Source organism: Natator depressus, chromosome 6, assembly GCF_965152275.1.
Source record: "Natator depressus isolate rNatDep1 chromosome 6, rNatDep2.hap1, whole genome shotgun sequence".
In the NCBI taxonomy this organism is placed as follows: domain Eukaryota; kingdom Metazoa; phylum Chordata; order Testudines; family Cheloniidae; genus Natator; species Natator depressus.
In genome coordinates, this window is record NC_134239.1 from 9,664,765 (window position 1) to 9,677,926 (window position 13,162).

General features: G+C 51.7%; 1 protein-coding gene across 1 annotated transcript in view; it reads right to left on the reverse strand.

Moving 5' to 3' along the window:
• Positions 1–13,162, reverse strand: part of LOC141988580 (uncharacterized) — a 186,393-nt gene that overhangs the window by 120,567 nt on the left and 52,664 nt on the right. The window contains exons 5-6 of the mRNA XM_074954423.1: positions 12,354–12,384; positions 11,734–11,760 (exon numbers count right to left, since the gene is read on the reverse strand). Coding sequence (XP_074810524.1) covers positions 11,734–11,745 — 12 coding nt within the window. The 5' untranslated portion in view covers positions 11,746–11,760; positions 12,354–12,384. The remainder of the gene's footprint in view (positions 1–11,733; positions 11,761–12,353; positions 12,385–13,162) is intronic.

The following is a 13,162-nucleotide window of genomic DNA, read 5'->3' on the forward strand; positions in this document are numbered from 1 at the left end:
TGTTGTGTTAAGTAGCGGGGGAGCCTGAAGGTATATTGTGGAGCAGTTTGTGGGACGGCTGGAGTGCCTTGTGGACAGGCTGGTGGAGCAGTTTGTAGGACGGCGGGAGCTGATGGTGGGATGCGCAGCAGTTCGTGGGACGGCAGGAGCTGCTTGTGGGATGCGGAGCTGAGCGAAGCAGTTTGTGGGGCGGCTGGTGGAGTGGAGTGGAGCAGAGCGGAGCGAAAGCCTATGGAGCTGTGGGGCGGTCAGCTTCAGATCATGTAAGGTGCCTCTTACCTCCGCCCCCATCTCCACCCAGGTTGGGAGGTAAAGCTCTGTAGTTAAACTTTTGAACTCTGGGGCTGCCCTGACCAGGGACAGAGACTTTTGGGTCATTGGACTTTTGGGACTTTGGGTCATTGGGCGTTGCTGGACTCAAGAACCAAAGGGAAAGGGCATGCCCCAATTTGCTTGGGGTGGGTTTTTTGCTCATGGGTTGTGTTATGAATCCTGTTGGTGGTGTTTCCCCAACATAATGCCACATTGTTTCTCTCTGTTATTAAAAGGCTTTTTTCTACACTCAGACTAGGTGCCTGGGAGAGGGGAAGTATTGCCTCTTGGAGGCGCCCAGCGGGGGTGGTATATATTTGTCCCAGGTCACTGGGTGGGGGCTCGAGCCGGTTTGCATTGTGTTATTGGAATGGATCCCCTAGATATTGAACCCGGCCCTTGTTGCTGCCAACTCTGATGGGCAGAAGGGTTACATCTACATGCCCTTTCCCCCTCCCATCCCTCTATCTCCTCATCCCCGTCCCTCTGCAAACATTGACAGCATTAAAATCCAGCAAGTGTGTCTCTCTTCACCCCTCCCCAGCCTGTCCTGCAGGTGGCAGGTCATAAGAACATAAGAACGGCCATACTGGGTGAGACCAAAGGTCCATCAAGCCCAGTATCCTCTCCTCTGACAGTGGCCAATGGGAGGTGCCCCAAAGGCAATGAACAGACAGGTTACCATCAAGTGATCCATGCCCTGTCACCCAATCCCAGCTTCTGGCAAACAGAGGCTAGGGACACCATTCCTGCCCATCCTGTCTAATAGCCATTGATGGACCTATCTTCCATGAATCTATCTAGCTCCCTTTTGAATCCCGTTGTAGTATTGGCCTTCACAACACCCTCTGGCAAGGAGTTCCAGAGGTTGACAGTGCATTGAGTGAAAAAATACTTTCTTGTGTTTGTTTTAAACCTGCTACCTATTAATTTCATTTGGGTGGCCCCTTGTTCTTGTATTATGAGAGGAGTAAATAACACTTCCTTATTTACTTTCTCTATACCACTCATGATTTGATAGACCTCTATCATATCCCCCCTTAGTCGCCTCTTTTCCAAGCTGAAAAGTCCCAGTCTTATTAATCTCTCCTCATACGGAAGCCGTTCTATACCCCTGATCATTTTTGTTGCCCTTTTTCTGAAGCTTTTCCAATTCCAATATATCTTTTCTGAGAAGGGGCGACGACGTCTGTACGCAGTATTCAAGGTGTGGGTGTACCATGGATTTATATAGAGGCAATATGATATTTTCAGTTTTATCTCTTTCTTGATGATTCCCAACGTTCTGTTCGCTTTTTTAACTGCTGCTGCACACTGAGTGGATGATTTCAGAGAACTATCCACAATGACTCCAAGATCTCTTTCTTGAGTGGTAACAGCTAATTTAGACCCCATCATTGTATATGTAGAGTTAGGATTATGTTTTCCAATGTGTATTACTTTGCATTTATCAACATTAAATTTCATCTGCCATTTTGTTGCCCAGTCACCCAGTTTTTTGAGATCCTTTTGTCGCTCTTCGCAGTCTGCCTGGGATTTAACTCTCTTGAGTAGTTTTGTATCATCTGCAAATTTTGCCACCTCACTGTTTACCCCTTTTTCCAGATCGTTTATGAACATGTTAAATAGGACTGGGCCAAGTACAGATCCCTAGGGGACACCACTATTTACCTCTCTCCATTCTGAAAACTGACCATTCATTCCTACCCTTTGTTTCAGATCTTTTAACAAGTTACCAATCCATAAGAGAACCTTCCCTCTTATCCCATGACTGCTTATTTTGCTTGAGAGTCTTTGGTGAGGGACCTTGTCAAAGACTTTCTGAAAATCTAAATACACTGTATCCACTGGATAGCCTTTGTCCGCGTGCTTGTTGTCCCCCTCAAAGAATTCTAGTAGATTGGTGAGGAATGATTTTCCTTTACAAAACCATGTTGAGTATTTCCCAACAAATTATGTTCATCTATGTGTCTGACAATTTTGTTCTTTACGATAGTTTCAACCAATTTGCCCAGTACTGAAGTGAGGTCCACTGAGGGCAAGCAAGTTCCCCAGCAGCCCGGCACCGAAGAGCAGCAAGCTGGGCAGTGCCCACTGGCTGCCCTCGATGGTGCAGTTGATCCAGCAGCAGTAGCCATCAGCTTCTATGGGAGGCTGCAGGGAGAGCCTGGCTCGGCGTGTGGACCTCAGGGAAGGAGGGATGGCGAGAGCGGGAGCATGGTTCTGCCTTAGTGCTGCCTGGAGGGCATGGAGAGGGCTCCACGGAGGTGTGGCAGCTCTGCATGGCATCGCCCACTCCCCACCTGGCTGGGCAGAGGCTCCCGCCCCAGGCCCGCCCACACTCACCCCCATTCTGGCAGCCCAGGCCTGCCAGCTAATGGCACTCGGACAGCGCCCCCTGACCACGTCACCCACCCCTACGGCCGGCCCTGATTGTTATGATCTGAGCAGGAATTGCTGAAGAGAGCAACGTCATCTACGTAAGCTCTAGCAAAGTCCTGTGACCCCACTAACAACTGGTTAACAAGCCTCTGAAATGTGGCTCCTGCATTAATTAACTCAAACGGCAACACTTCAAATTCATAAAGTCCCGAATCAGGTATGAAGGTGGATTTTTTTCTGTGCTTCCCTTTCTAAGGGGATTTTCCAATATCCCTTTGTGTGAGGGAAACCCGCAGTCAGACCAGGGCTGCTCACTCAGCTGCTGTGACTCACCCTCCAACCCTGACCCAGCCCTCAGCCCTCAGGTATTTCACTGACCCCGCCTGAGCTGCAAGTTAGTCTGTGCAACAGCATCACCTGGCGACAAACCCTCCTGCTGCCTCGCAATGTTGCCGCCTTGTTCCAGCCCACTCCAGCCTTGTCCGTGCCCTACTCTGGCCTTGCTCCAGCCCTGCTACTGACCCACTCCATCCCTGCATCTTCCTGCTTACCCCCAGAACCCCGGAATGACTCCAGTCCAGCTTTGACTTTTGGCCTGCGGCTGGACTCTGACTACGCTACTGATTTGGCTTCTCCTTGGACTCTGACCTCAGTTCTGACCCACAGTCTGTCCCCAGACCCCCGTTTCAGCTCTGCTCTCAGCCCGATCCTGACTACCACTCCAACCACCAGGCCTGACTGCCTGGAACCAGAGCCTGACACTTTGTTCAATCCAAGGTGCTTAGAAACTTTGCCCTGGCTAAAGTGTCTAGCACACCATCAATTCTAGGCACAGGGTATGTATCCAGAGCCGTGACAGTGTTAAGTTTTCTGTAACCAACACAAATCCTTATGGCTCCATCTTTCTTGGGATCCATAACAACTGGAGAAGCCCAGGGACAATTTGACTCTTTAATCCCTTGGGCAGCACGCTTGCCATCTCCTTATGAACTTGCTGCTGCATTTCATCCGTTGCCTGGTATGCTCTGCTGGGTGCAGCTTGTGATCCCCCAGTGTAAAACTTAGGGACCATCTTGTGAGTCAGGCCTGGGATGCCAGACAATACCTGCCAGTGACTTTGCAGCAGAGCTATAACCTCTGTCTTTTCAGTTCGGGTGAACTCTTCACACACCTCAGTGCTCCCTGGTGAGATATCACAATGGGATTCAGGCATCAGATCAGTAAGAGGGGCTGTCTTACAGTCCTCTGCACACCATAGCATCTTGATCATGGCTTCACTATTGTGATACACTTTTAACCTGTTTATAACAGCATGAACCCTCTCTACCACCGCAGAAGGTCCCTCCCATCAGTTCTGCATGTTGTACTTTTCCCCATGGAGTAACACTAGCAGCAGATCACCTGCATCAAATGATCACTCACAAGTACAGAAGAACCCCATTTATCTGATTTAATTGGGACTGGGCCAGAAGGGATCATCAAAATTACTGATAATCCGGAGAATGGGAAAGTGCGAGGCTGCAGCGTCGTCTCGTGGCCACAGGAGAGATTGCCCACATCTGCACCTGTGTGCGCTGGTTGTCTGGTTAACACTGGTCCTGCCAAACTGAAGTTTCCACTTCATGCATCTGACGAAGTGGGTTCCAGCCCACGAAAGCTAATGCCCAAATAAATTTGTTAGTCTTTAAGGTGCCACAGGACTCCTTGTGGTTCTTATTCCAGGCACTGGCTTTCTTGGTTGCATATGCACTCAGCCTAGATTTTAGGGTCCCACTGAACCACTCAACTAAATCATTGGTTTCTGGGTGGTAGGGGCAGATTTCAGCTGTTTTACCCCACACGTCCGCCATAATCACTCAATAGCTGGGACATGAAATTTGACCCCTGTTCTGATCAGTCTCATTTGGAAAGCCCACCCTGCTGAACATGGAGAAGAGCGCCTTAGAAACGCTTTCAGTTTCCCCGTTAGACAGAGCAATTGCCTCTGGATACCTGGTGGCACAATCCACCCCCACCAATACAAATCTTCTTCCTCTCTGAGTTGACCTAGGTAAGGGCCCCATGATACCTAGAGCGACCCTGAAAATGCTGCTTTGATCACCAGGAAAGGAAAGGAGACTTGTGGAGACTTGTGGAGCTCTACAGGCTTTTTCGGCTTTTCACACAGGTCACACGTCCTGCACGTTTCGCATATTAGGCCAATAAACATTTTTCTTTAGCCTGTCAAACATCCTCTCTCTTCCCAGGTGGCCAACAAAAAGGACAATCGTGGTGGTAACATAACTCTGCATGCTGCTGTGAGGGCACAATCAACTGTTTGCAGGAGTCCCCAGGATTTCTATTTTTTCCAACCAGGGATCCTGTGTAAAGCCTTCCCCCTTCTATAAAAAGCCTCCCCCACGCCCGTTCTCTCTCTCTGGGGCATTACTGTGGCTGGTCTCCCTTCTGCTTTCCGTGAGTGGTCCACACTTTGCTCTGCAGCAAACTCCATTTCGCTTTTACTTCCACTCAGAGCTCTCATAGGTAAGGGAAGCGACTCCTCATCCCCCTCCCCTGGAGACACATCCCTATTTTCTCCCCTCTCAGCTGCCTCTCCCTACTCTGCATTTCTCTGGGAACTTTGGGACATATTCCCTCTTGCCATGGGTCACAATATCCACAACTGTGGGCAGTGATATTATGGCATTTCACACCAATGCATCAGCTAGTAAATTTCTAAGAATCCCAACATTTAAGGTACCCCCTAAACCTTCCCTTCTAATTCAATGCAGGGTAAAGGAACCGTGGTTCTAAATTTTCTCAAGGCCAAGAGTTTTACCTCCTCCCCTGGGATTACATCACCCTCCTTAATCACATCCCTCCTGACTAGGGAAATCCCTGCTCCAGGGCCTCTCCACCCCAGCACACGTTACCATTTACCTTGGCCTGTTTAATCAACTCTTTGTGTTCCTGCAGAAGGTCAGAGCTGACAAAATTAACTAGATCCCCCTCTGGCTACATTGACTGGATGGATCAGGGATTGTATTTGGACTCACCATCCTTAGGGCATTGTTTCTTCATGCGTTCAAGGGATGCAAGAAACACTAGTTTGGGCCGTCCCTTTGGCCTGGGGTCTGATAATGAGGGTTACCAGGAGGTGACTGGTACTGGGCTGCTGGGTGCTTAGTCCCCCCTCCTTTTTTCCAGGAAAAATTGGGGGCCCCCTATCACGCCAGGCTTTTGCCCTTCCCTTTCAGACCAGCGCACTATAAATGGTCTTGTTGGCCTGTATCAGTCAGCAGCATCATCTGCCTTCTCCACAGTTACTGGGATTTTCCCACACCGATGCCCTCACCTCATCAGAGCAGACTTCAGAGAACTGCTTCTGAGCAACTGGATCTACCAACTGATTGTAAGTTTCTGCCCCTTTCCTTTTGATCCATTTTCTCAAAAATAATCCCCCATTTTATGAACAGATTCCCTGTGACTTATTAAGTTTTTTGAGGTTTCTAAACTTTAGGTGAGATGCCTCTGCAATAATTTGAAATCTTTTAAACACAGGTCCCTTAGGCCAGGTGTCTCTGTCTACCGGAAGCAAAGGACCACACCATCTCCTCGCAGGCAGCCTGGCTTCACTCTCTGCAAACAGTGAAAGATGAAGGCCTTTTTGGAAGAGGGCAATTCTTTCTGAGATTCTATGCTTGTCTCACGACAGAGGTTCAGTTATAAAAATCATTGCAAAAAATGCAACACATTAATCCTAGAAATAGTATGAGGTCACCTTAACAGGCAGGGCAGGGCGAAGGAGACATGGGGATGGAGTGAGGAGAAAATTGCATCTCTCGATATTGAAATAAGAGTTCTCCCACTATTCCGGCCTAATTTTCCAACCCTGCTTTGGATGTTATGTTAAACATCGTATATAATTCAAGACAAAAATACAAGTTAACCATATAATTATTGAGGACACTGCAACTCCTGAATCCCCTCTTACCCTGCTGCATCCCTGGCCAATGGGAGCTGTGGAGTTGGCACTCAGGGCAGGGGCAGAGACCCCCTGTCTCCCGTTCCCAGGGACTGCAAGGACGTGCTGGTGGCTGGCTGGGAGCGGAGCGGGGCCAGGGCAGGTAGGCAGCCTGCCTTAGCCCCACTGTGCCGCAGGACTTTTAGCACCTAAAATCTTCCAGTTTGGCTTCAGTAGCCTCCGGGAGACAGAGCCCGATTCCAGGAGAACCAGCAGCCCCTATGAGTGGCACCAGCCTCTTCCTAGTGGGGGGGCTGAGATACACCTGAGCCCCTCCTCACCACGGGGCCCCACCCTCTACTCCTCCTGTTCCCCCAAGGTCCCACCCGCTGGCCCTGGAAGGCACGGCTGGGCTGTGGGAAGGGCCTCTCAGGGAACTCGGGTTGCTGTGGGAAGCTCTGGACCCTCCACCTGCCCTGGGTGGCAGGGGAAGAGACATGGGCTGGGGGCTGCTCTCAGGCCCCCTGGCCCCCCACCCAGGCCAGGTGGAGGGTCCAGGGCACCCCACAGTGGTCCCGGCTCCCTGGGCAGCTCTAACCACAGCCCAGCTCTGACTTCTGTCCTGGCCTGGGGCCCCAGGGGGAAGAGGAGGAGCAAGGAGTGGGGCCACTGCTCTGGTGCTGGTGCCCCACCCCACACTTCTACACAGGTGCCAGGGCTCCTGCCGAGGAACCCAAATTGGACAGGGGCTTGGGCCTGGGCCTGGGCCCTGTTTGAATCCACCACTCTCCCCATCAAATTTACCTCCATTCCCTTCTCCCTGCCCCTCCCCTCCCATTACTTCCTCCTCTCCATCCTGGCTTCCCCATCCCTCCTCCTATTCCCTCCTCCCCCTCCTATGCTCCCTCCCCGCCTCTATCCTCTTCTCCCACTCCCTGTGCAAACACTGATTAAAATCCAACAAAGGCGTCTCCCTTCACCCCTCCCCAGTCTGTCTTGTGGGCACCAAGTCCTTGGTGGGGTGGGGGTGCTGGAAGGAGGAGGGGCCTGGGCTCTGGCAAGGCAGGGGAAAGCATCGTGGGGAAAGGGTCTGTCTATCACAAAAGCAGGCTTGCCCGGGTGGCAAGCTAGACCGGAACATCCAAGGCGACGGCCAGTGACTCCATGTCAAGGCTGTTACAGCGCCTGAGGAGTTCACACTTGGGACTTGGTTGGTGAAATGGAAGGATCGAGCTCACAACCAGTTCGGTGCCTGCCCTGCTTCTGAGCAGTCTGCCCTGAGGCTAGCACGACAAACCGCATGACAAGCTCTTTCCTCACGTGGTGCTTTCATGGGAGGCGGGGGGAGGCCTGGGCTACTGGCACCAGGGGATGGGTTGGGAAGGGGGGGGAAGCCGAGCCCAGCTGTTTCTGCCTCCCCCCCACATCCCCCGCCGCACACAGAGCGGCCCCGGCAGCTCCCAGGCCTTCCCTGTGCCGCGTGTGGTGCTGCTGCTGCTTTGGCGCGGGCAGGGCCCCGTGTGGGGGATTTTGGCCCTGCCGACATTTCCCTGAGGGACACCGGGGAGAGACGTGGGAGGGTGATTCTGGACACTTCCCAACTCAGCTGTATCTGAAGGGAATTCCACAGGGCAGAGGAAAGGGGCCTTCATTAGTTCAAGGCAGGGCCACTGTTGAATATCCCAGGCTGTTGCAAACTGAGGGGTGAGAGCGTCTGACAGGAAAGGTCCCAGGGATCCTTTATAAGTAAGCTATGAATAGGTGTGATCGATCTGTATTTGAAGGGCCATCAGCTGTACAATGGATCCACTGACAGAAGCCAGGGGCTCCACCTTATGAGTCAGCAAGACATGTAGGGACATGCCTAGGGACAGAACCCTCAGGCTTTTCCATGCCATGTGCTGTGAGCCTGTGTTTAGGACAAAGGAACTACAAGCCCCATGGCAAAAAGAATATAAAAGTTAGCTACATCTTCTCCATTTTGTCTTCAGTCCTGCTTCTTCCCTCTGGAGTAACTTCTCCACAAACGAAGCTCTGAACAAAGGACTGAATGTCCCATCCCAGCTGTGGATGTGTCCAGAAGGACTTTGAAGCCACTGAACTCACCAAGACTGCTAAGAACCTGAATATGGACTCTGAAGTCTCTGTATGTATCTGATTGTTTTAACCATTTAACAACTCTCTTCTCTTTCATTTCTTTTCTTTTCTAATAAATCTTTAGCTTTAGATACTAGAGGATTGGCTGGCAGTGTGCTATTTTGGGTAAAATCCAAACTAATATTAATCTGGTAATGTGGCTGGCCCTTTGGGATCAGAAGAATATTTTATATAGTGAGCAGAGCTGTAAATAACTCCTCACTTTATTGGACCTAGGTGCTGATTGGGAGCCAGAGAACAGGATTCAATAAAGGGGCTCTGTGATTTCTTTTTTGCTTCTTGATAACCAGTGGGGGGGATCAGAAGCACAATTTGTAACTGATGGGTGAATCTAACTGCAGTGTTAACCACCAGGTTTGAGAGAATCTGCTCTCCTTTTTCAGTCTGCCCTGACCTTGGCATTTCAGTGTAGGCTTTACTGGGCACCTGCATCCGATGAAGTGAGCTGCAGCACATGAAAGCTTGTGCTCAAATAAATTTGAGCATCTCTAAGGTGCCACAAGTCCTCCTTTTCTTTTTGCAAATACAGACTAACACGGCTGCTACTCTGAAACCTGTAATTATTACACAGTTATCTGCCTCAGCATCTATCAGGGTGGGCAAACTACGGCCTGGTGGCCGCATCCGGTCTATCAGACCTTTTAATCCGGCCCTCGAGCTCCTACTGGGGAGTGGGATCGGGGCCTTGCCCTGCTCGGCATGTGCCGTGGCTCCTGGAAGCAGTGGCATGTCCATCCTCCAGCTCCTACGCATAGGGGCAGCCAGGGGGCTCTGCACACTGCCCCCACTGCAAGTGCCGGCTCTGCAGCTCCCATTGGCTGGGAACTGCGGGCAATGGGAGCTGCAGAAGTGGCACCTGCGGACGGGGCAGCACGCAGAACCACCTGGCCAGCGCTGCATCTCCACATAGGAGCCAGAGGTCGGACATGCCACTGCTTCCGGGAGCTGCTTGAGATAAGCTCTGCCCAGACCTGACCCCAACCAGGGATCCCTTGAAATCCTTCCCTTTTCTGTAGAAAGCCTCCCCCTCTTCTCTCTCTCTTTGGGGCACTACTGTGGCTGGCCTCCCTTGTGCTTTCCAGTGAGGGGTCACACTTTGCTCTGCAGCAAACTCCATTTGGCTTTTACTTCCACTGAGGGCTCTCATAGGTAAGAGAAGTGACTCCTCATCTCCCTCCTCTGGAGACACATCCCTACTTTCTCCCCTCTCAGCTGCCTCTCCCTACTCTGCATTTATCTCTGGGAACTTTGAGACATATTCCCTCTTGCCATGGGTCACAATATCCACAGCTGTGGTCAATGATATTATGGCATTTCACACCAATGCATCAGCTGGTAAATTTCTAAGAATCCCAACATTTAAGGTACCCCCTAAACCTTCCCTTCTAATTCAATGCAGGGTAAAGGAACCGTGGTTCTAAATTTTCTCAAGGCCAGGAGTTTTACCTCCTCCCCTGGGATGATATCACCCTCCTTAATCACATCCCTCCTGACTAGGGAAATCCCTGCTCCAGGGCCTCTCCAACCCATCACAGGTTACCATTTACCTTGGACTGTTTAATAAACTCTTTGTGTTCCTGCAGGAGGTCAGAGCTGAAAAAATTAACTAGATCCCCCTCTGGCAACACTGAAGTCTCTGACTCGAGGGTAGCTACATTAACCTCGACGGATCAGGAATTGACTGGACAGATCACCATACTTAGGACACTGTTTCTTCATGCGTTCAAGGGATGCACATAAGAAACACTATTCGGGGCCATCCCTTTGGGCTGGGGTTCGATAACGAGGGTTACCAGGAGGTGACTGGTACTGGGCTGGTGGGAGCTTATTCCCCCCTCCTTTTTCCCAGGAATAAATCGGGGGCCTCCTTTTATGCCAGGCTTTTGCCCTTCCCTTTGGGACCAGCGCACTATAAATGGTCTTGTTGGCCTGTATCAGTCAGTGGCCTCATCTGCCTTTTCCACAGTTACTGGGATTTTCCCACACTGCTGCCCTCACCTCACCAGAGCAGACACCAAAGAACTGCTTCTGAGCAATTGGATCTACCAACTGATCGTACGTTTCTGCCCCTTTCCTTTTGATCCATTTTCTCAAAAATAATCCCCCATTTTATGAACAGATTCCCTGTGACTTATCAAGTTTTTTTGAAGTTTCAAACGTTAGGTGAGATGCTTCTGGAATAATTTTAAACCTTTTTAAACACAGGTCCCTTATAACAAGTGTCTCTGTCTACCAGAAGCAAAGGATGACACCATCTCCTCTAAGGCAGCCTGGCTTTGCTCTCTGTGAACAGTGGGAGATGAAGGCCTTTTTAGAAGAGGGCAATTCTTTCTGAGATTCTATTCTTGTCTCACAGACAGAGGTTTCAGTTATAAAAATCATTGCCAAAAATGCAACATATTAATCCTAGAAACAGTATGAGGTCACCTTAACAGGCAGGGCAGGATGAAGGAGACATGGGGATGGGGTGTGGATTGAGGGGAAAATTGCATCTCTCGATATTGAAATAATAGTTTACCCACTATTCCAGCCTTGCTTTGGATGTTATGTTGGGCTCTGGCAAGGCAGGGGAAAGCACCGTGAGCAAAGGGTCTTTCTGAGACTCTGACAGTCTGTTTAGTACCAGGGATGTAAGCTCCTACGAGGCTCACTGCAGCCCAGGGCTTCTCCTGTTGGGGGTCATGACCCCCAGTCCTACCATGGTAATCAGTGGGAAAGGGGTCCCAGCTGGCTGGTCTGGGGAAGGGTCAACAGGATGGTTATAGGGGAGATCCCCTCTGGTGGAGTGATAAGTAGGGACAGAGACAGGAGGTAGATAGGGGAGCCAGGCTGGGTCTGGAGGCAATGAGCAGGGCCCCAGCGTGTACCCGGACTCTCCTAATTCTGCCTGTGCATCCCCCTGCCAAGGACACAATCCCAGCCCAGGCCCAGATACGTACCCATGGATCCATATTTGATCGCACGTCCTACAAGGCAAAGGAAGGGACACAGGACACAGTTATATGCCCCGTAACAACTGCAACAACACAACAGCCTCTGGATCACCCCCTGCCTCCATTCATTGCACCCCTTCTCTCCAGCCTCCGCATCGACGCTCCCTCTATCCGCTCTTCCCCAAATAACTTCCCCACCTTCAATTTCCTCCTGTCCCTCTCTGTGACCTCTTCTATTCCTCCTTCTGCCCTCTCCCGCTGCCCCCTCAAGACACAATTATACCCACAGTAACAACTGCAAAACAGCGGCCTCCGGACCATCCCCTGCCTTGATTCATTGCACCCTTCTTCAGAGCTTCCCCATCAAACCTCCCTTTATTCCCTTCTCCCCCTGCCCCACCCTGTGCCCCTCCCTCCTTCTATTCCTTCTCCCTGTTTCGTCCACTCCCTCCTGTCTCTTCTCTCCCCGTGTTCTCTCCCCTCCTCTCCCTCCCCCTCCCTGTGTCCCCTCCCCTCGTCCCCTCTCTCCCCATCTCTTTTCTCCCTGTCCTGCTTCCAGTTTCCCTCTCTGCTCTGTTTGAGATAAAATCAAAACAGTGAAGTCCTGGATTAGTGTCTTCAGTTACCTGGACAGTTGGTGGAGAGGCGCTGGCCGTCCTAGGAGGGAACAGAGACGAGAGGGGAGGGTGTTACTCTTTGCCCATTTCTCTGTTCATTGACCTCTGAACACCTCTGGAGTTAGGTCTGTACCAGCTGGTGCAGTCACTGCCCACCCAGACAGCCAGAGCCTGGGGCACTGGACAGACTCACAGCCCCCCATATCCTGCTGGAATCGCCCACACCCAGCTGGGCTGGCATGTGTCAGCCATTGGACACAGCCCCCGTGTACTCCCCCAGCCCTGCTGCCATCTCGCACTTCCCACAGGGCTGCAGAGGGGCAGCAGAGACTGCCCAGTGACTCCTCCTTCCGGGGGGCCCAAGGGGCACTCACGTGGTGGGAGGGAAGGCAGGAGACCAGCTCCCTGCCCCCTCTCAGTGCCCCCTGGCTGGTGCCCAACTGCCATGGAGCCACCAGCTCCACCAGTGCCCTGCCCTAGAGCTGAAGAGGGGACAGACTGTGGCCAGGCTGGGGGGACAGGGGCAGAAGTGTGTGTGTGTGGAGGGGGGGTTACGGGAAGCCTAGTGGCGGCTGCCCTGGGCTCAGTGCCTGCAGGGCTGAGCTGAGGTCCTGGAGGGGCTTGGCCAGGCCTAGGCTCTCTTGGCCCCACAGCCTCCCCGAGCACAGGCAGAGCTGGTGATTTCTGGCTCCCCTCAGCAGCTGAGAGGCAGGGACCTTGCCGCTTTCCCGTCCCCTCCCTGGTGGGTGGGTCAGGGTGGTGGTTGCAGGAGCTGATGTGCCTGAGGCTGAGGAATTTGGATCCACAGCTCATTCTGC